At 48.8% G+C, this 23970-nt stretch overlaps 1 protein-coding gene across 1 annotated transcript in view; it reads left to right on the top strand.

Moving 5' to 3' along the window:
- Positions 1-1372, top strand: part of PKP1 (plakophilin 1) — a gene marked incomplete at both ends in the record, with an annotated part of 48639 nt that extends 47267 nt beyond the window's left edge. The window contains one exon of the mRNA XM_080698969.1: positions 1298-1372. Coding sequence (XP_080555095.1) covers positions 1298-1372 — 75 coding nt within the window. The remainder of the gene's footprint in view (positions 1-1297) is intronic.
- Between the last annotated feature and the right edge of the window lie 22598 nt (positions 1373-23970).

Here is a 23970-nt window from a genome sequence, read left to right as displayed (position 1 = left end):
GTGGTGGCTGCAAGGTAGACCTGGGGGAGGGGGAGGTAGGGTAACAGCTTCCTTGAGCTGTTTGAGGGTGGCCCAAAGGGTTTAACTCACAAAATAGAGATCACACCCAGCCAGGAATCCACTTACTATGGCTTCTGTGAATTCCCCTCCATACAGTGCCTTTGGGGACCAGCATCTCTACTCTCCCCTCCAGCTTGGCAGGGTCTAGGTCAAGGCTCCTAATCCCAAAGCGCAGTCACATTCATCACTAACCAGGTTGTTGCAAACACAGGCGAAGCAGACCACACAGCTCGTGGCCATTTTGCTGAGCTTGGTATCGGGGTCGGAGGAGTTTGCCTTGAACCAGCAAGTCAGGGCAGAAGCGAGGTTAGGATCCAGAACTTCTCACCCTGCGTGCATCCTTTTCACCAAACTCATGCAAGCTTAACAAGAGCGATCAAGAAAGACCATGGAGAGGAGAAACGACATCATGTAAAACATGCCCCAACACAGTGGGATTAGGGCTTTGACGGGTGCAGGAGCCAGTTTTGGAGCCCGTGCCATCTCCCTTCCTGTTCCCACAGGTCAGCAACAGCTGACCTGGCTCTTGGAGCTCAGGGCCAGGCCAGGCCCCAGCAATCAAGGGCCAATTGCTGCTCTCATAAGTCCCCATTCCTTCTGAAGCATGTGCTGAGCACCTGTTCCCTGCTAGGAGACATAACAGAAATGAGTCTTGGTCTCCATCCAGCAGGAAGGAGCTCAGGGGCCAGGAGTTTCCAGCGGGAGAACAGACAAGTAAACAGAGCCTTATAACACAAGGGCTTCCCACCAGCAGTGCCAGCCCCCATCCCTGAGTTTGAGAAATGCTGAGCCTGTTCCTCTGGCCTCAGAGCTCATGTCAGAATTTTTTTTTTTTTTTTTAGAAGAAAGACAGAGATTTTCAGAGGGAAGAACAATTAATGGCTTCTCTAATTTTGGTTGTTGTGCTGTGTGAAGCAATGATATCTAGCCCAAAAGCTCATGCTTTGACTTGAGTCTCTGAAAATGCAGGTGGGAAGGAAACTCCACTGTGCTGGTAGAAGTCCACACAAGTCTCACTAATTCATGGATAGTAACAGCATTAGGTTGGGTTGCACATCTAATTAGTCCAATTTTACATGGTGCATGTACATGGGTATCCAGAGGCTACATGAGCCTCAGGATGCTCTGGGAGGACAGTGTCTGAGCTGAGCCCACAGGGATCAGGATTGACGATGTGTCTTAGGATTCATGTTTTGATTGAGGATGTATCTTAGGACTCATGTTTCTTCTCTTTCAGCAAGGAATCGATAGGAACATGCTGGGATCCCTAGCCGGGCCCAACAGCCTCAGGAACTTTACCTCCCGATTCTAAGAAGAAACTGTCCAAGCAAGCTCAGCTTGCAGGTAAGAACCAGCCCATCCTTGGGGCAAGGACCATTGCCACAGCCTCAGACAGTCCTAGAGAGGGGCTAGGCCTGAGCTCACATCAAAGGATGCTCACAACAGCATCCTTTGGCCTGGCAGACATCCTGGCTCTGACCAACATAAGGACCGAGGGAGAGCTGTGTAGATTCCTGCATGAGCTGTGTACATTCCAGCAATTCCACCACAGGACACTGTAGATGTGTAATGATAATGTACTGGTAACATCAGAAGGGTCAGAGGATCTACTCAGCAAGACTTCTGAGTACACCTGTGTAGGTTGCCCACTGCACAACTTGGGTGGTGCCATTCGCGTGGACCACAGGGGTTGTATTATAGATATAATGGATTATATAATATGTCCTTCTGGGTTTGATCATCCACAGCTCACTTTTTTATACTTCTGAAAATATACTGTCTAGTCTTTTCACATACCTACTATAGGCAAGCTTATTTCCAGCTGATATTTCTAGAGACCAGATACTCAGAACTAATACTATGTCAGAAGTATGTAAATCTTAGTGTTCATTGTAATCACTTGCAAAAATGGGCACACCTGCTCCCAGCCCAGCAATTCTGACTCAGTAGCCCTAAGGTGGTCTACCTGAGAAGGACCCTGGTGGGAGAGAGTGCTGTAACTGTGTCCAGAGGAGGAACAAATAGAACTGCAGCCACCTCGCCCGGTAAAGAAGCTTCAGCAACGGAAAAGGAGAGAGAAGATTAGATTTAGCAAATTCCCTTCCACCCCCCGGCACTGGGGATTGGACCCAGTAGTGCTCTACCACTGAGCTACATTCCCAGCCCTTTTTATTTCTTATTTTGAGACAGGATCTTGCTAAGTTGCTGAAGCTGGCCTTGAACCTGCGAGCCTCCTGTTTCAGCCTTCCTAGTTGTTGGCATTATAGATGTGTGCCACCATGCCCAGATAGACGTAGTAGTAGTAGTAGTAGTAGTAGTAGTAGTAGTAGTGTGTGTATTACTGGGAATTAAACCCAGGGGCATTCTTCTACTACTACTGCTGCTGCTGCTGCTGCTGCTGCTGCTGCTGCTGCTGCTGCTGCTACGATGACTACTACTACTACTACTACTTCTTTTTCTCCTCCTCCTCCCCTCCTCCTCTCCTTCTCCTTCTCCTTCATTCTTCTTTGCGGTACTGGTTATGGAACCCAGGGGCGTTCTACCTCCAAGCTACACCCCCAGCCCTATTTTTCATTATTTATTTTTAAACAGGGTCTCACTGAGTTGCAAAGGGCCTCACTAAGTAGCTGAGGCTGTCCGCAAACTGCGATCCTCCTGTCTCAGCCTCCCAAGTCCAGAGATGACAAGTGTACAGCACCACACCTGGCTTAGATTTAGCAGATTCTTAATGAGCACAGTCTAAATTCCTAGCAACAAACAGGGTGTCAGGGGGTTGTGAGGTAGCAGAACAAAGGTGGCCGGCTTTTGAACCAACAGGAGCAGCCAGTGTGGCCTTGAGGAGGAGCCCTGAACCCAGTCTTAGGCCAGAGCACACCTCAGGACAGACATACAAGAGAAGAGAGTGGCAGGGTCGGCCAGACGTACTTGTGTGGAAACATCTCACTACATGCTAACTTGAGGATTTCTTTTTTCCAGAAAGATATGATTCAGATGAGAAGACCTCAAGCCTTGCTGGATGGGCGACTCTCTCCATCCTGTGCAGTATTTGGAAAAGTTCAAGTGCAACTGAAAGCAAACCTGAAAACTGTGGATGATGAAAATATTTTTAGATTCTTTTTTTTCCTTGGGGAAACTGACAGGCAATGGGTTGGGGAGGCTGGGTGGGGGGACTTTCTTGAGTTAAAGGGTCTTACATCTGATGTCAATACTTCCTTTTCCGAGAAATGGTATATATATATATATACATATGTGTATAATGTAAGTGTGCGTGTGCACTCCGGTGCGTGTGTGCATGTGTGTATGCATGAGAACCTAACAGCATAACTACAAACTGCAAAAAGCTAGGTGTGCTGTTTCCCTGCAGATCATAAGGTAGTGCGAAGGTCTCTCCCTTATGGGCAAGGATGGGCAGGGACGGCATGTGCTCTAGGGTTAGCTGCCCGTAGTTCTGGAAATGGATTATGTCAGAGTAGGGGCCCTTGCCAGAGTCAGACCAGAGAGGAGTCCTGCAGCCTCCCTACTGCCAGGGGGCAAGGTGGAAGGGAGTAGTTGGGGCTAGAGCTAAACTCCTCCTTAAGCAGCTGCTTTGCAGGCAGGGAAGTTGGCTGGGTGTAGAGGTTCCATGTATCTCATGGGAAAATCTCATACACCAAACAATGCTGTCTTTCCCACAGTGCCCCAGGCCTGGAGCTGGACAGGGTGTGGGGCTCCAGAAGACAGCAGGACAGTCTCTCTGGCTTAGCTGTGTGAGGACACCTGAGGAGTAGGAGCAGAGGGAGCCTGCAATCTACTTGTCTCGGGATAAAGAAGGCAAAAATGGTGCTTGAAGCCAAAGAGCTCTTCAGAGAATGGCTTTTTGGCCTCGTTTTCCTAGTGGAGAGAGGAATGGGCTGGGGCCGGGCATCTTCCTACTCTAGCTCCCAATGGAACAGAGGAAAGGGGAATTGGAAATTAACCAGGAAGATGCTTCCCACCAAGATGTCAAGTCAGGGGAGGGAGTGTTTGGAGATCCCAGAAGACTGGAAGAAGGGAGTTTGGACAGACCAGAAAAGAGGTGTCCTGTCAGATACCAACAAGCCAGGGGCCATCCCCTCTTCCTCTGAACCACTCTGTGAAACCCACAGGAGATGTGAGAAGAGGCCAGTCAGGGGCACCAGCCACCCCCATAACCCCAGACTGCATTTCAGATGAACTGTCTGTGTCAACAGCCTATAGGAGACTATGAGACGGAGCAGAATGGAGTGCTCCCAAGCCTCTCTCATTTCAGCCAGCACCTCCTGGGCTGGTGTGGTTGATGTTTGTTGGTCATTAACTGCTGGGCTGTGTCCTTCCCTGGAGGAGCCCAAGATGCTCCTTTTCCTCCTTCTCCTCTGCTTCCTTCCAAGTCCCCACCCCTGTGCCCTGCCCCAACCTGCCCCAATGAGAACTGAAAATCTGCAGAAGCATCACGGCTAAGGCTGGGGGAGGCACGCAGGGGAACACTGCCACCTGAGAGGTGTCCCAGGCCACTAGGCAGGTGTGCTTGGGCGCTGTGAGCCTGTAACTCTTCCCTCATTTTGGCTCACCTCTCCCTTCCATGGGAGCCTGGTCCCACCAGAGCATCCTGCGTGTAGATTTCAGGAAGTCTCCTCTGCTGTCCTCAGGACCTGGGGGAGGCGATCTCTTTAAAATGTTTATAGCACAACTCTCTGTGCCAGTCAGTGTTCTAGGCACTCAGGCACATCAGTGGAAAAACAGCCCACACCCAATCCTTATGTAACAGCTAGGGGGGCATGGCACAGTGTCCTTGGCTTTAGGGATTCCCATAGTCTGAGAGAACTGTGCAGTCTAGTTAAGGCAAAAGGGTAATATAATAAATCACTTACAAAATAATCTCCTGTAAGCCCAAGGCAATACCATCGCTTTAACACAGTCCTGGTTTCCTGAACCCCTTGGTTCACTTTCTACCCCAACAATGAAGATCTGGGTGGTCCAGCCCAGCTTAGGGCAGGAGGCCACTGCTCAGACCTCAGTGGGCTGACATTCACAGTTAGGCCAGGCCACATTTGGGTAGCCTCTCTCGGGACCTCTCATGCTAGCCATGTGGGCCTGGTCATGTGGCCTCTGACTCATGCCTGTCACCTGAGAAGAACAAAACTGAGGGGGGCTTGAGGACATGTTTCCCAGAGAGAGGGAGCAAGGGGTTGGCTGGCACAGCTTAGTCTTTTAGCTCCGCATTGGCCTCAAGCTACCAAGGATGATACCCAAAACAAGGAGTTCCAACTTGGGATTAAACGAGGAAGGACACAGACCCCATGCCTGCCTTGGCTCTGTGATCTCCTGTGCTTAAGACAAGTCCAGTCACTGGCCACCAGCAGCCTCTCCACTGGGGACCAGGCCAGCCACCAAGACGTCTCCCCTCACTTCTTCCAGGGACCCAAGAGGCACAGTGCCCTTCCTCATCCCCTGGAACCTGGCTGGGAGATGGATAGCTGGGGCTCCCAGAAACCCGGGGTTGCTTCAGGAGGGCATTGGGAGGCTCCCTCTAGCACACCCCTCCCTTGTGCTATGTTTCTGTAAGAACTTTGTGCTGGCCAGGGCCAGTTTTTCTGTATGATATGCCATGTATTTGCTTTTTTTTTTTTTTTGAAATATAGGAAATCAATAAATTGCTAGCTTTTCTTTGAACCTTTTCAAGCTGTGAATTATTTGGGGTGCTGTTGAGGAGTGAAAGGGCTACTTCCTACCTTCCAAGAGCTCCTCTTACTGTCCCCATACCAAACCAAGCTTGCCAAAGCTACCCGAGGTAGGGAGATATCTTCAGAGACACCTGCCTCACCCTGGCCCATGTGAGCATCACCGGCTCTGTGAAGCTAGGAGTGGTGTCCTGATTTCCAAATCACTGATGTGGGGTTTAAGATGGGACAAACAGGCCAAAGTCACCATCTCGCAAATGGGAATACCACTTCAAGCATGAGGCATCCAGGTGGGGTTCTTAGGAAAGACCTCAAGGGTGAAGTCCAAGGAGCTGGTGTTTCCTGGATGCCTTCTTCATCTGGGCTCTGAGTTAGATGCTGGAGAGTCACCAACACGAAAGATACAGATGACCCCAACCTTGAAAGGCTCATAGGGGACAAGACATGCAAATGGAGCCTTCTGAGACACATGTAATAAGTTCCATGAATAGGCAGACATACCTGCTGTGGGCTCTGCATGAGAGCCGGGGCCACCAGGGTGGAGACAGTAAGGATGCTTAGGGAAGTCCTGGAGAGGTAGACGTGTTTCCCAGCCTGGGAGAGTGGTGGCTAGCAAGGCCTCTACTACAGCACATGCCCTGGCCTCCTGGAATATTGTGCAGCTTAATAATGACCAGAGAGGTTCGGGGAGGAGCTGCACCTCATCCAGGGAAGATGAGTGCTGTCTATGGCCCAGAATAGTAGACGCTCTATTCTGGAGCTTCTGAAAATGTTTCAAGATAAAAAAAAATTTATTGACTACAAAATATGAGACCTGATTACAAATTCAAAATCAGTAACTGATTTCATTTTCTTTTCTTTCTTTCTTTTTTCTTTCCTTTTTTCTTTTGTGTGTGTGTGTGTGTGTGTGTGTGTGTGTGTGTGTGGGGATGGAACCCAGAGGCATTTGACCTCCGAGCTATACCCCTTCTTTTTTTTTTTTTTTTTTTTTTGGTGGTACTGGGGTTCCTGGAAGTCCTTCTACCTCTGGGCTACGCTCCCAGACCTATTTTTACATTTTTATTTGGAAACAGGGTCTCCTAAGCCAGCGCGCGCAGCTGGCTTGGAACCTGCGCGATCCTCCTGTCTCTGCCTCCCAAGCACGGGCATTACAAGCGTGCGCCACTACGCCCGGCCTTTATTCTTTATTTTGAAACAAGGTCTCACTGAGTTGCAAAGGGCCTCACTAAGTCACTGAGGCTGGCCACGAACCGCGATCCTCCAGTCTCAGCCTCCCAAATGCTGGGATTACAAGCGTGCGCCACCACACCCGGCTCTGATTCATTTTCACACTTTCATCAAAATACGGTATTCGGGCTAGAAAGTACACAACTTAAAATATGGGTAGTTCCATGGCTCTCCTCACATTCAGACCAAGAAGCAGGACATACCAGCACCCACAGCCTCCCTCGTGCCACCTCCTAGTTTTGTCTCCTCCCCAAAGGTTACTTAGCTGCTACCCCCATTTTTAGTACCCTATCTTAGTCCTGTTTTAAAATTTCCATAGAGGGGCTATTGGCAGCTCCTTTTTGTGTGTCTGGCTTCTCTAGGTCAACAATATGTGTGTGATCATCCACTCCCCTTGCATGTTGCTTTTGCTGTTAATGGCAATCCACCGTGCAATCACACCACCGTGCGAAATGCAGCACTGCATCACCACCATCGTTACCTCCCGTGTTTACAAACATTTGAAAATGATTTGTGGATCTGTTAGCTCACATCCCCACAATTCCCCCATGTGCTACGATTACTAGGAAATTATAACTAATAATAAGAACTGGATTTTATCTGGCATGCAGGTGCATTTAATTTGTAGGAGTACCAAGGGCTACAGAAGTTTTAATTCTGCCATCCCTGGCCAAGAGGGCGGCAGGCCTTTCCAGCCCCTTCACGGACTGCCGGTGAGCATGGGGGGCCTTGGGTCCAGGAGAAGATGGGCAAGACCAAAGTGGGAGGCCCGAGGAGCAGCTGGAAGCCCAGACTGTAGCAAGGAAAAGGTCCCACTGCTGTCCAGGAGCTCACAAGTCAACTTGCCCCTCCACCTCTGGCCGTTTTCTCCTGTTTCCTTTACAACTAACCTGGCTGGACTTTCCCCACAGGAAAGAAAGCATCATTTTTTTTTGGGGGGGGGGGGAATGTAGTACATTATGTTGCCCAGCAGAGTTGGAGAAAATAGTAAACCAAAATTGTTAATAAGAGCAGTAGTCTTTTTACTTGAGGGACTACCTAATAATCCCTATCACTTTCAGACCCCTAGGGTGTTCATTTTCTGTTTTAATCTACACTTTATTTTAGTGAGACAGGTAGAGCACAGAATATTAAATTCCATTTATTTATTTATTTATTATTTGTTTGATACTGGGAATTGGACTCAGGGGCATTATACCCCCAAGCTACATCCCCCCTTTTTACTTTTTTTATTTTGAAACAGGGTCTCACTAAGTTGCTGAAGGTCTCTCTAAGTTGCTGAGGCTGGTCTTGAACCTACGATCTTCCTATCCCAGCCTCCCAAGTACTGGAATTACAAATGTGCACCACCATGCCTGGCTTAAATTCTAATTTATAGATGAGGAAACTAAGACATGAAGAGAGAAAGTGACTAGCCCAGAGCCATGTAAGCAATTTTGTAACAGAATCAAGCCTGGGGCCCTGGCTTGGTGTGTTCCAGCCCCGGTGCGCTCAGGAAGCATTAGAACACTGTAGGAAAAGCCTGCGCCAAGGTGATACTGTGCATAGTCAAATCTTCAGTGAATCAGAAGCTGATAGTACCTTGAGGCATCATAAGATTGCACGTCGCGTGAGCTGTGGTTGCCGTGCAGACATGCTGATAAATAAACGTTCTGATTCATGGAATATCAGATGCCAGAAACTACTGTGTGCATCGTCTAATCTGGGCCCAGCTGGTGTGGTTGGTAAGAATATGAGGCTAATGGGGCCAGAGCCACGGGCAAAGACCACAAAAAAAATGCCTCAGTGACCCCAGCAGTGTCCACCATCTTGAAAGGCAGCTGGCTTACCAAACTGAATGTCACCAAGAAACACGAGACCCTTTTCAGGACGCTGGCTCATCAATGGGACAAGTCCCTCTGGACTTGTCAGCTGAGACATCCCATACACTGAAAGTACTCATACTTCCAACCACTAAAAAAAAGTTTCATGACTTAAACATAATATTCTGCTGTATGTCTCTAGCACTCTGAATTCTATTATGATGTATTATTACAATAAAATTATATATGTTATATATATAACACATATAACACACACACATATGTTGTGGTACACGCTTGTAATAACAGTACTAGGAGATTGAGATAGGAGGATTGCAGTTTGAAGGACAGCCTCAGCAACTCAGCAGACCCTCTACAACTTAGTGAGACTCTATTAAAAAAAAAAAATAGCCGGGCATGGTGGCACACACTTGTAATCCCTGCACTTGGTAGGCGGAGACAGGAGGATCACGCAAGTTAAAAGCCAGCAGCGCTGGCTTAAGAGACCCTGTTTCCAAATAAAAAATATAAAAAAATAGGTCTGGGCCGGGCGTGGTGGCGCACGCTTGTAATCCCCGCGCTTGGGAGGCAGAGACAGGAGGATCCCGCAGGTTCGAAGCCAGCCGTTCTGGCGTAAGAGACCCTGTTTCAAAAATATAAAATAGGTCTGGGAGTGTAGCCCGGAGGAAGGAGGGCTTCCAGGAACCCCAGTACCACCAAAAAAAAAAAAAATAGGTCTGGGAGTGTAGCCCAGAGGTAGAAGGGCTTCCAGGAACCCCAGTAACCCCCCACACACACACACACAAATAGAGCTGGGAGTGTGGCTCAGAGGTAGCACACTCCTGTTTTCAATCCCCAGTACCACAAATAAATAGATAATAGATAGATGATAGATAAAATAAAAGGAAGTTTCATGACTGATGAATTAATAAAATGAATCGGTAAAAAGCATTTCAGCTTCCTAAATCTTGGTAGTAAATGCCACCCCTCCACAGAAAGCCATTACAATCCTGCTCTTCCCTGCTTCTCTCAAAAGGGGAAGCCAACATCTCTCAGATGCTGGGGGCCTTCACTGAGCCCACATGTGTTGTTCTGGGTCCCCTGAGCCTCACACTCCTGCATTCTGGGGCCCGTATCAACTGGGCAGTGGTCCAGGTACACCTGTCCACTTGCTGTCCACTTGCCAGCCTCATTTATGATATATATATATATATATAGTTTTCATACATAAGATATCCATATATATTATAACCCATAATAAAATGTTGTAATATTTGCTTAAATATATTATGTGCATTTGAAAGAAATTAAAAGGAAAATAGTCTTTAATATTAACTATTTCTGGTGCTCTCCAATTCTTCCTGAAGATTAAAATTTACATCAGTATTTATTCCCTCGGTATTAGAAGAACTTCCTTTATCAATTGCTATTGTGATAATAGCAATAATCGCAATAAATTTATCCAATGGCAATAAATTCCCTTTGTTAATATTTATCTTTGTCTTTAGTTTGCCTTTATTCTTCAAGGACAATTTCTCTAGATAAGATTCTGACTAATGAAGTCTCTTTTTCTCTTTTACTACTTTAAAGATGCTGTTTCACTGTCTTCTGCTCTTCATTATGTCTGGTAAGAATTTAGCAATTATGTTAGGGCTCAGTGGCATACCCTGTAATCCCAGTACTTGGAGGCTGAGACTGGAGGATCACAGGTTCAAGGCCAGTCTCAGCAACTTAGCAAGACCCTCAACAACCTAGACCCTGTTTCAAAAAAAAATAGAAAGGGGGGTGTAGCTCAGCAGTAGAATGCCCCTGGGTTCAATCCCTAGTACTCCCCAAAAGAATTCAGCAATCATTCACACTGTTTCCCAGTATGTAGTATATCATTTTTCCTTACTTTTTTCAAGATGGTCTCTTTATTATTGGTTTATAACAGTTTGATAATAATATGACTCTCTGCTATTGTTCCCATACCTAAACAAAGTGTCTGTTTATTTCTGTTCTCAGCTTCTTCTGACTTGCTCATCTCTGTTCTAATTCTTTCTTGTCCCATCCAGTGAATTTTTATTGTACACATTATGTTTTTCAGTTTTAGAATTATGTTTCGTTCACTTTAATATTTTCTGCCTCTTTGGCAACATTTTTATTCATCCCTTACAAATATATTTCCTTTATATCTTTGAGCAAAATTTTCATTTCTGTTTTAAAATATTTGTCTGCTAACTTGAATCTCTTAATCTATTTATAATTAATTACTATTTATTTCCTTTTCTCTTAATTACAGGTCACATTTTCCTTCGTTCTTTTTTTAGGAACATTCTACCTCTGAGCTATAACCCCAGCCCAATTTTTTTAAATTCTTTATTTTTGATACAGGGTCTCACTGCGTTGCAAAAGGCTCCACTAAGTAACTGAGGCTGTCTGTGAACCGTGATCCTCCTGTCTCAGCCTCCCAAATGCTGGGATTACAAGTGTGCGCCATCATGCCCGGCTACATCTTCTTATTTCATATTATGTCATTGATTTTGGATGGTACCTGGACATTCTGAATGATAAAATTGAATATTCTGAATTCTATCCTTCACTCCATTAAAGGATGAAATCAGTTACCTGGGTGTCAATTAGCTGGGTGAGCTCAACCTTCAAACTCTGTTTACTTTGAGGTGAGCAGCAGCTGGAATCCCTATTCAGCTTTTCTGGGCTAGTTGGGCTGTTTATATCCTCCGCCCTGCATGCACCCTGAAGAATCAGAGCCAGGTGCAGTGGTGCACATCTGTAATCTCAGCTACTCAGGAGCTGAGGCAAAAGGATCACAATTTCTAGGTTAGCCTGGGCAACTTAGAAAGACTTTATCTCAAAATAAAATATTAAAAGGGGCTAAGAATATTGCTCAGTGGTAGAGCACTTGCCTAGTATGATCAAGGTCCTGGGTTCAATTGCCAGTAAACTCCCCTCCCCCAGAAAAGAGTCAGTCAGAAATTTGTGTAAAGTCTGTATTTAGGATCTGAAGCACTCTGTGACTGTCTCCTTCCCAAAATATTCCTCTTCTTCACTTTCTAGCTGCCCTAAATTATTTCCCCTGGTTCTCAAAATTAATTAAGACTGCAAGTCTCTATTTGAGTTTTGGACAAGGCAATACTCAAAGAAAACTCAAGAACAAAACATGGTTTGAAATTAAAGTGATAAGGGCTGCATACTTCACCTCTAGTGGTCTGGAGGGTCTGAGCCTTATGGACCAAAGATCCCTGTTGGTTGTTATGGTAACACCTGGTAGGGAAATTAAGACAACTCAAGACACATGGATGTGAGAGGGGGGAGACGTAGAAGAGGGTCTGAGTCTCTGCAGAAGAGCCAGGACTGTGGTTGCTCCTGCTGCTCATCTGGGGGAAACTGAGGCTTCAAGAGAAGAGCACAGACCTCTGGTAGCTGTCCCTCAGAGCTGCTTCCCAGCTTCCCAGTGCTTCACTGGGCCTTCCCTTCTTTGCTCAGGGATCCAAAAAGCTATAAACCAGCTTGAGCCTCATGTGTTTTGGTTTGTTTGCTTTTGATAAACAAAAGACAAAGGTTAATAAAATCACCTCCCTCCCAGTCTCCCAGGCAAGGAACTCTGGTTTCATCTTTAATACTTTTTTCCTATTGCTCACCACGTCTTGATAACTTTAACACGTCACCTCCATACCCACTACCACTGTTGATGGGCTGCCAACCAGCCTGGCCTTGCCATGGTAACATGCAAGCATGTGGTAACATCCTGGCTGGCCTCTCCACCTCCCAAGCTCCCTGACGTACCCTCACCAGAGTGATCTGATATGTCTTTGTCCACTGAAGACATCACCAGCTCCCAGTATTTTGTAACTAGACTCCTTGGACTATCACCCAAAGCTCTCCCCGGCTGTCCCCATTCTGCCTTCCCTACCTCCTGTTCCCTCTCAAATTCACTCCCTGGACTTCATCCACCATATGCATCTCCCTGAATATGACGTGCACATTTAATCCTACTGTCTTTGTGTCTTTCTTCTGCCTGGTGTGCCCTTCCTTCATCTGCCCATCAAGATCCTAGTCATCCTTTGAGGCCACACTAACGTCATTCTTTCTGTGAGACCTCATATGTTTTTCCTGTGTCAGGACTCCTTGTGCCATGACTTCCTGTGTGTCTATTTTCCTTCTCTGTGAAATGAGAAGTTCCTTGTTGGCAGGGATGGGGACTTATTTTTGTGTCCTTTCTCAATGCTAGTGCAGTGTCCAGCACAGAAAACGTGCTCCATGAGCCTTAAAGATGGCTCTGGATACCTTCATAGATTCTCACATGGAACGGGGCTTGGACATCTCCCAGGCCCCTCCCCCATCTGGTCCTTGAAGGTTCACAGCAGCCATCCAGGTTGGCCAAGCAGCATCTTCTGAGCCTTCCAGGGGATGAGAACTCAAAGTATCCTGATTGTCAGCATGTCTCTGAGAACACTGCAGCCTTTTGGCTCCTACAGCTTCCCCCTCAGGCCTTGTCTTTACCCACTGGGGCTGTGGAGAGGAGGTCTACTTTTCCTTTCCTATGACAATCTTCAATACTTGAACACAGCCATCTCGTGCCTCTGAGTTTCCTCATACCCAAGCTAACCATCCTTGGTTTCTTCAACCATTCCTGAAGGCATGGGTAAATGTCCATCTTGCTGTCTTAAGTCACCCTTCCCTGGACAAATCTCAGGTTGTTACTGTCGTGCTCTGAGGCCGGGAATGATGGCACAAGCCTGTAATCTCAGTATGTGGGCACCTGAGACAGGAGAATCACAGGTTCAAGGCCAGCCTTGGCCACTTAATGAGATCCTCAGTAACTCAGTGATTCCCCAGCAACTTTGTGAGACCCCCCAGCAACTTAGTGATATCCTAATTAAAATAAAAAATATAAAGGTCAAGGGGTGTGGCTCAGAGGTACAACATGAAGGTCTTTTTGACAGCCCCCAAGCAATCAGGCTCCTTCAGCCTGTGTTGGGAGTCTCCAAATGGCTGCTCTAATAAAAAGAAAAGAAAAATAGTTGTATTGTGGTACATGTTAGTGCTTGGAAATCAGGCTCTGCAGAGCAGATGGACCCAGCTTTGGGGTAAGTTTATTCTCAGGTCATTCTGAATCTAACAGCTCCAGGTGGGGAAGCAGCCCAGATACCACAAAAAAGTGAGGTCTGATATAACCATGGGGAGGTCCCAGCTCTGTGTGGTCACTGTACGGCCTTGGGAAACCTCCTCACCAGTTTCCTTCCTGTTCAAATGAGGGGTGCCTGGCTCCCTGCCTGTGTTGCCACACTATCCGATATCTGGTGATCCTTGAGGCTCCCCATCTCCTTTACCTAAGCCCATCAGGTTCCCCGGGATCTCTACAAACCCCAAACCTTGGCCCCAGCCTGCCCCAGCTCTTGGCCAGGGCCAAGAGCCCACAGCTTGGCGTTCCTGCCCAAGATTCCCACACCCTCCCCTGCTGGCCTCCTCAAGCACGCTGCGCCAGGCGGGAGGGAGGGGCTGAAGCAGCCAGTGAGTCAGGCTGTCGGAACTGGCCCTGCCAGCCCCACCTCCCTCCCAACCATAATGTCAGCAAAAGCCAGACCAGGGTCTGCCTCGACCTTGCAACTGCCACTCACTGTCCAGATGAGCAAGGCAAACGGAGCTTCCCAGCACATGGCAGCCCAGCGCTGGAGCATAGACACCCTCCCTCCGTCCCTCAGCTGGGGATGACATCTGCTTTTGCAATAGCCTTTGGGTCCCTAGGGAAAGATTTTCCCTTCCGGCAGGGACTCTAACAACTCTAGGACCAGACTGGAGCATTTGGGGAAAAAACAACACATAGCATTTAAGACTCAGAAACTGAGCGGCTGAGTGCATAGGAGAGATAAGGTTGGTAAGGAGAAGCAACCTCACAGACCCTGGTGTGGTGACCAGGGGGGCCGGACCAGCCAGGCCCTCATCCAACACCACCAGCAGAGCTTTACACCTGCAAGATGGGACAAGCATCCCTCGGGGACGAAAGAGCCACACATAAAAATCTTAGCAATTGCTGTGTGTGTGTGTGTGTGTGTGTGTGTGTGTGTGTGCACGCGCGCACACGCACGTGCGTGTGAGTGTGTAAGAGAATTCGATATCCCAGGTTATTTCCACAGGATGTTTATAGGTGGTAGGTTACACAGAGGTCCAATTTTTGGAAACACAGGGCTAACTGAGGTTATAAAGCTGGCTTTCTTTGTTCATTATTGTCAGAAGCTTTGATGTCTTAATGCATATCATGGCATAGAAAGAGAAAGAGAGATGGCCACTGCTGGATCTATTTAACCACAGGACACTTCTTAATACACACTAGTGCTTCAGAGAACTGGTGTGTGTTGCTCAGTTGCAAACCTGCAAAGCTCAGATCGTCTAAGCTCATTTTTGTAGAAAAATTCTGGAATCCCAGTCAAAGCACCTTCCAGAACATGGTAAATGGCAAAGCAGATGGGCACAGACCTCTGTCTCTGCTGACCCAGTGCAACTGATGTGGCCTGGCGGGGAGGATTCTGGCATTCTAGTCCTCGGCCAGCTGGACAGATAGAGACAGGCTGGTGGGAAGGTTGCATTTGGGATGACCATTTCATCGTTTACAGGACTTGAAATGGTTTCTCCTCTGTTTCTAATCATTCTAGTACCAGCTAACACAGATTCCCAGAGTCTGTCTTTTCAAGGGTGGGAAGGCCATTGGGAAGACAGGAGGGACCTTGCTCCGTGATTTAGGGATGTGGATTCCTGGAGATCTTGTTAAAGAGCCAATTTTGAGGCTCTGTGTTTCTGCAAGCTTTCAGCTGATGCAATTGGCCACCAGTCTGTGGGCCACACTTTGAGTAGCAGGATTGCTCTTCCTAGCCAATCTGGGAAGGTTTCCTGGAACAGCAAGACCTGAGAAAGGTGACTTGGAAGGAAAAGACAGGAGGGAGCTGAGTTGGGGCTGCAAAATAACAGGAAAGTGGAGAGTAAGTGAAGTGAGGAGGGTTTGGTGGCATGGGGGAATGGGGAGCTGGGGCAGTCTTGAGCCTGGATTTAATAGACAGAAAGTGGTGGGAGGTGCAAACCAAGAAGAAAAGATGAGCAGCAGGGTCCAGCCACTCACAAATTCTCACAGGCCACAGAGCAGGTGCAGAATTTCTGTGAATTGCCTGGCACCCACAGCCAGGTGAGCTGTAATCCCTCAGAAGTGGGTTGTGGTAACTTGGGGCTCCATGTTTCCCCCACTCCTCAAAACCTCAGAAGAGAGCTTGGTATCCTGGCAGGATGTAAGGTGTCATCAGAGCCCCCACTACACACACACACACACACACACACACACACACTCACTCACACACTCACTCACACACTCCTGTGACCAGCTGGCTGTGCATAGTGGGCAGACTAGACAGAGTGGGCCGACTCACCCAGCCAGGCCCTTCTTCCAGCGACCTGCAGGTCCCAGGCCCGAATCCAGGAAAGGGGGAAGGGACAACCCAGACTACCCCGCGCCTCTGCCCAGGAAGGAGATGGGAAGGGGAAATAAGCAACACCACAATTCAAGGAAAAGAACACGCAGAACTACCAAGGGCAGGCGCGCTGCCTACCCTACCATAGCCCACAGCTGATGGCATATGCTCACAGGCGCCCTCACTCCAGGCTCCGCTCCAGCACTTCGATTTACATAAACTCATTTAATCCCTACAACCAATGAGGCCATTACTAATACCATACCCATTTATAAATGAAGACCTGAAGACACAGTAACCCTGCCAAGCAATCCACAAGCACATGGCGGAGCTGAGGTTAAACCCGGGGAGGGCGGCGTCAGAGTTTAAACACCTTCCAGAAGAGGCAGATTCTGGGTGTGCCCTGCGCCCCCCCGCCCCGCCCCCTCCCAGCGGGATGCGGAACAAGCTGCTGGAGGGCAGGGCTAGGGCGCCCCCGTCAGGCATGGCGAGGCAGCCCAGTCTCTTTCTTGTGAAGACAGCCTCTGGTCTCCTCCAATCAATCACCTTGCCAGGATGCAGTAGCCCTGGCCTCTCCCCCAGCTGAGCTCTTCAGATTACCCGATAGCCAACAGCTCCTGCTCCAGGGCCCCCAGATCTCTCTGTCCATCTTTCTGAGCGGAGAATTCTTTCTCCCCTTTCTAGAATACTGTGTATGTATAACCTATTCAATAAGAGGCCTAGATTCCCTGGGGATAAAGCCATCCATCCATCCATCCATTTATTCATTCAGCAAATAGTCACTGCGTGCCACCAGTAAATGAGATTACATGCCCAGTAAATGAGACAGACAAATCCCCGGTGTGCTGGAGCTTATGGTCACAGGGCGAGTCAGGAAAAAACCAAGCTGAATGACGGAAACACAGAGTGTGTAAGAGACAGTGGGAGCGCTGACTGAGTAAGGGCGGGGACATGGCACCCCCACGGCTCTGCCTCTGTGCTCAGGATGGGCTCCCCGAGCCGAGGCCTGGAGGAGCTGAGGCTCCACTGTGAACAGCGCCACTGTTTGCTGTCGCTGCCCCAGCCCCGCTTTGGGCCTGCCTCGTGGGGTCTGTCGGAGGTGCCCAAGTTGACCAGCTGCTCCTCATCCCCACAAGCATCATGGTTTAGGTTTGTTCATTGTTCTGTTTTGTTTTGTTTTGTTTTGTTTTTTGTCCTGTTGTTTTGTGGTACTGGGGATTGACCCCAAAGGCATTCTACCTCCGAGGTACACCCCCAGCCCTTTTTTTGCTTTGAAACAAGGTCTCATTAGGTTGCTGAGAGACTCGTTAAATTGCTGAGGCTGTTCTTAAACCCAGGATCCTCCTATCTCAGCCTCCCGAGTTTTAGGATTACAGGCGTGCACTACCAGTCTGACACGTTTTAGTGTCCAAGACACCATCCTCACCTATTCCCAACGCTAAGACTAAGTGCTCCCCTCCCTCCTTCTTAGGCCTAGCTTAGACTACTCTGGGGCCAGCAGAGGAAGGAGCGGGCCAGTGCTGCCTCACAGGCCCCCACCCGCTGCCCCTCTCCTGCTGGAAGAGGCAAGGACCGAGTCCCACAGGCTGCCCTGTGGTCCCCTGGGTAGATGCTCCTCTGGCTGCTGTCATAGACTCAGGGAAGGGAGGGGGACCCATGAGACCTGTCAGGAGGGGTCAGCCCCAAACAGCAGCTTCTGGCACGAGTGGTCTCCTGCCGGTTCCCCAGCCCCAGCCCCTGCTCACTCCTGTGATGTACCCTCCTGTCTCCCCACGGGTCCCAAGTCACACTCCCAGACCCTCCACAGCTCTCCACAGTCAAGGGCTCCAGATTGCCCTCTCTTGCATGGGGCATGGAGGAGGAGTAGGTAATTCCAGCCTTCTATAGCCCACAGTGACTCCTCACTATACCGTCCCCTCCAGGGGTGAGAAGAAACCTCAGCCAGCTCCCACAGCACCCTGATGCCCACCGTGGTCTCAGCAGCCAGGAGGATTGAGTCCAGCTTTGGCTGTGAAGTCCAGGGAGAGTCAGGTCTTCCCAACCAGGCAGCTGCTCACCCCCATTTCTTCCCACCCTATACAATGCCAAACAAAGGACCTTGAGCCCCATCCTGGACCCACCCCTTCAGCCCACACGTGGTTACTCTTGACCTCTGGGTCTGAGAGTGCACATGTAGAAAGCATGGTCCACCTGCACAGGCCCTGGGTTGCACCACAGGATCCATCTGGCAGGGAATCAGGCTACCCAAGAACCCCAAGCGTGACCTAGGACAGCATTCGTGAAAGTGAGACCTCTGTTCCCGTCTATGATACACAAGACGTGGGTGCCAGCAGGTGGCTTGGCCATACCACTAAGCTCGCTGTCTAGTCCAGCTGACTCTTAGTTTAGTTGGTTTGCTTGCTTGCTTTTCTTGTTGGACTACCTTCCTGAGGAAGGAAGCCGTGCATCGATTTATATTTTGGTGCAAAAGCAAACTCCTTTTCTCTTTGTAGCTATTTTCCTGGCTGGGTCCAGGTGGGCACACTCCTTGGGCTGCAGGAGGTGCCAGCCAGAACAGGGTCTTTTAAAGCACAGACACCCTCCTCTAAGGGTGGTACTGGGAGCAGTGGAAGTAGAGGGGAGGGGAGGGGATGGTGTGCACACTGAGACAGCTCCCAGGCCCCAGGATTCTGCTGATTTTACCTTGGCTCCTCACATCACCTCTGCCACTAGCCCAGGCCACCAGCTTGCCCTACTGTTGCCATAGTAACAGCATCCTGTCCAGTCTTCCTGTTTCCCCTCCAGCCCTCCTCCAACCAAGGAGTTCTTTCAAAAATGTAGAGCATAGCCAGGCATGGTGGCGCAAACTTGTAATCCCCACGCTGGTTCGAAGCCAGCCGCACTGGCTTAAGAGGTCCTGTTTCCAAAATAAAAAATATAAAATAGGTCTGGGAGTGTAGCCCGGAGGTAGAAGGGTTTCCAGGAACTCCAGTACCACAAAAAAAAAAAAAAAAAAAAAAAAATGTAGAGCCTAAGCCAAGAATGGTGGCACATGCTTGCAGTCCCAGTACTTGGGAAGCTAAGACAGAAGGATCACAGGTTCAAGGACAGCCTCAGCAAGTAGTGAGACTCTCATCAACCTAGCAAGACCCTGTTTCAAAATAAAAATAAAATAGGGCTTGGAGGTGTAGCTTGGAGATAGAATGCCCCTGAGTTTTTTTGTGTGTGTGTGCCACAAAAAATTGTGTTATATACATGTATGATATGCCAAAGTGAAACTCATTGTTCTGTGTAATTAATATATACTAATAAGAAAAATAAACATACATCAGTGTGTCTCTGCCTCGTTTAAAATCCTCCATGACTTCCCACCATGCTGAGGCACATCCTGTCAGCTCTTCATCCCCAACCCCTAAGGCCAACATGAGCTGGCCTGTGTACCTCCCCTACGCAGGCAGCCTCTCCCACCGCGGCCACCCTGGCCTCTCTACCCCTGACCACAGCACGCTTGCTGCGGCTGCCCTGCCTCCGCTCCCAGCATGCTCTCCACTCTCCTCCTCTTCCCCATGCCTGGCAATCCTGAGAACCAACTGAGACACTTGCCGCATCCAGCCCGGGATGCTCTCTCACGACATGCTGCTCCTTTTTCAGAGATTCTCTTCACAGTTTGAATCCCAGGCACACACATGTGTGTGAACATATGAATAAATACAGATATTTGTATATCTCTGTATACACGTATGTGTCTATCTGTTCACAGTTTACTGTCTGTTCCACATCTCTCTCTCCTACCCTTCGGGAAGCAGTTTTGATGGGGCCCTCGCAGTAAACTTTGATAACCAGCTGGTACCTGGCTGGTTTGTGGGTTTGTGTTCAATAAATGTGTTGAACTTACAAAATAACTGAATCAATGAAATGAACTTTAAAAAAAAATTGTCAAGCCAGATATGGTAGCACATGCCTGTAATTACAGTATTTGGGATGCTAAGACAGGAGGATTGTAGGTTCAAGACCAGCCTCAACAACTTAACAAGATCCTCAGCAACTTAGTGAGACCCTGTTTCAAAAAATAAAAATAAAATAGGGCTGGGTGTGTAGCTCAGAAGTGTTAAAAAATAAAAGCCCCTGGGTTCAATCCCCAATACAAAAAAAAAAAAAAAAGAAAACTCAATCAAGCAGAGTCACTGCTTACATTGACATGAGGTGAGATAAATATATGACTCCTTCAAGAGCAAAATCATTCTTTTTCTGAAGTGCACATTGTTTTGATCTGTTACAATGCTAGAATGACTACAAAACAATAAGAACTTTCTAATATGATAATTTGGCCACATAGTCTCACTCTGTCAATAACTGATATTCATAAGATTATCTAGTTTGGGAATGGTCTTCCCACACACTCAGTCAATGTGTTTAGAGGGGCACTGGAATCTAGGACAAAAGCCAAGGTCCCAGGGCCCAAGAAGGGCCCAGCCCAGATGCGGGAAGGAAGGAGGAAAGCAAAGATGGAAACTGAACGAGATGAGGGCTGCGTTCATTCACATGTCATTTTATCTAAGCCCGAAATAGTGGTAAGATCTTATATTCAGAATCCATGGCCTCTCAGAAAGTGATCAAAATTTTGCAATAGGTTCAGACATTATTTCATGCAAGTTTTCCTATGATAAAAATTGATACACAGATACTTTGCATTGTGTAATCAAAAATTATTCAAAAACCGGGCGTGGTGGCACATGCTTGTAATCCTGGTACTTGGGAGGCTGAGACAGGAGGATCACAGTTTCACAGCCAATCTCAGTGATTTAGTGAGGCCCTCTGCAACTTAGTGAGACCCAGTTTCAAAATATAACAAATAAAATAGGGCTGGGGGTGTAGCTCAGAGGTAGAATGCCCCTGGTTTTGATCCCCAGTACCACACATACAAAAAAAAAAAAAAAAAGAAATTATTCAAATATTTGTTGACTTATACAAAGCAAGTTCTTTAAAATATGCTCATTTCAGTTGGGCATGGTGGTGCACACTTGTAATCCCTGTGCTTGGGAGGCAGAGACAGGAGGATCACGCAGGTTCGAAGCCAGCCTCTCTGGCTTAAGAGACCCTGTTTCCAAATTTAAAAAAGTATAAAAAATAGGTCTGGGAGTATAGCCCGGAGGAACCCCAGTACCACACACACATAAATATATATATATATATATATATATATTATATATATATATATAATATATATATGCTCATTTCAATTTAATATGTGACAATCCGATAGAAAGTGTACCACGTGAATAATTTTGAAATCACAATGAAAGTGATCCAGATCCTGCCTCGTGTGACCTTGTGTAAGCCATGTAACGTCTCTGAGTCTCAGTTTCCTTGTATATAAATGGAGTCATTTATGTAGGCTCTAACTCTGCATGTTCCTATAATTACAGATTATATTGCACAGTGCCTGGTACACAATAGGTACCTAACACATGGAAGCTATTACCATGAATTAGTATTGTTCATAGATTGCAAGCTATGTCCAGTGTCTCCAAGCAGAATGCAGGGCCAGCAGGGAAAACCATTTTGCTTATAACTTCCATGAAGAAGTGAAATGACCTTCTCTTTTCACCCAACCTGCATCCCAGTTGCCAGCATCTTCTGGGATGGGTGGGAGGGTAGATAGGGGCGAGGTGAGGTGGCTCATCTTACACAGGTCGGCCTGACTTGCCCTTCATTCTGCAAGCCCAGCACAATCTCAGCAGATCGGCCTGGGAAAGCGCCTCTCCGCCACGCCCACCACTTTCCTCAAGAGCAGCCCCAGCCCTGCCCAGTCTCCCTCGGATTTGCATTGCCCAGGCCTGACATTACAGGGAAAACTGCTTTGGGATTGGGGCTTGCTGAAGGCATGGCTATTGTGGCCACAGCCTGGCTGAGTGTAGAGCCTTGGGGTGGGGTGGGAAGGGCGGGGTGGGGTGATCCCACCTCTCCTGCCCCAGGCTTGGGTGCTTTGCCCAAGTGTGGAAACATTTTTCTCTTGAGTCTTCAATTGAGAGCAATTTAAATTCCTGTAGCTGTTGGGGTGGGGGCTGAGAGCCAGGTGAGCGGGTGGGTGGAGCTGGGGCTCTGGTAACCAGGGAAGGAGGGCTGGGCTGGACACCCCAACCTGTGGAAATGGGCCCTCAGTATGGGCTTGTCAGAAGCCCAAGATGGGGGCAGGGGCTTCTTAGAGAAACAGGAACTTGAGCAAGAGATGAGCTGGGCAGGCAGAGGAAGAAGGCAGGATGTCCCCAGGTAGGAAGGGTACTGCAGGGGCAGGAGATCACTGGATAGTTAGCTCTCTTTGGCTGAAAAGAAAGATCGAAGGGAAACTGCAAAGGGCCCCAGTGACATCCACTCCTCCAGCAACCGCCCCAGCATCCCTGCTGGCTTTAGACTCAGGGCTCAGCCCACCCTGAAGTACACACTCTCCTCTGCAGAGTCGAGGGTAACCCACCAACAGGAGCCTCCACAGTCCTCAGGGCCCCCACCACTCCAGGACACAGGGACAGGCCGTAATTGGCCCATGAAGGAGGAAGCTGCCTGACTGCTCTGCGCCCTGAGCTAAAGCCCCTCGAAGCCACCTCCAGGCCTGCCTCCCGGTGCTCATCTCCTATCAGGGCCCAGGTGGGCAGATGGGGAGGGAGCAGAGGGAGCCACGCCCCTGCACTCACATCCCGCACCCCATTCCCAGGCACCCCCAGCCCTCTCACAGAGGCTTTGACTGTGGCCCAGGTACTAGGGGAGACTGGGGTGCTTCTCAGTCTACAAGGTCCACGTGTTGGGAAGAGTCCTAGCTCTGGAGTCATGGAGACCTGGGTTCAACTCCTTCTTTACCATTCTTTAACTGAATGACCCCCAGCAGGTTGTCACTTAAACTCTCTGAACCTCAGTTCCTGGGACCACAGGCGATTGTTCAAAGAACAGCAGCTGGTACAGTGCTCCCAGGAGGCAGACTGAAAACCCCAGGAGAGGTTGTTAAACAAAGGACGAGAGGTGGGCACCCATGGCCACGCTGGTCTCCCTGCACCCCTAGTCTGCCTCCTCAGCTGGGGCCATTTGGAGGGCCCAGCCCTTCCTACTACCAGGGTGGATCCCTGACAGCTCAGGTCCTGCCCCACCCTTTCCAGAAACCAGGCCGCAGAGTCAGGGGTGGAGTCCGGCCTGCAAGGGAGCTCTGCCACCTCCATCTGGGCAGTGGCACAGACCTGGCCCAGGGCCAGGAGGGACGGCTTGCAGCAGCTACTCTCACCTACCGTGGCCCCAATGTTCCCGTCAAGGAGGAATCTGACCCCGGAACCCAGGAAGAAAGGACAGATCCTGGGGCTCCATAACCCCCACCCAGACTGAGCACTGGGGCCCGGCTTCCCCAGGTCCTGAGCTGCTGGTCAGACGCCATGCCGGGAAACAGTTGCAGAGGCTGATGCTGATTCCACACTTGGTCTGCACAAGCATGGCACTGACTGCGATGCTCAGGGTTTCACTCCACCAGCTCAGTCATCCCTGAGATTTAGACAAAGGAACTCAGACGCAGAGACTGCAGGTAACTTCCCTGAAGCTCCTGACTTGGGAGTTTGACTGGAGAGAGTGAGGATCTGGATTCAGAGCTTGGGGTCTCCAGCTGTAAGCGGTGGATTCTGAGACAAGTGAGTCTCAGGAGACCCCACTGCCAACCCTTGGCCTGCCCATCTTGAAGTGGGCATAGGAGGAACAAGCTCTGCCCGGGACACCAGCGTTTTTGGAGAGCAAATCTGA

This window comes from Muscardinus avellanarius, assembly GCF_963383645.1.
Source record: "Muscardinus avellanarius genome assembly, chromosome: 7".
NCBI lineage: Eukaryota > Metazoa > Chordata > Mammalia > Rodentia > Gliridae > Muscardinus > Muscardinus avellanarius.
Note: the sequence above shows the minus strand (reverse complement) of the source record. Positions and strands in the feature narration are given on the sequence as shown.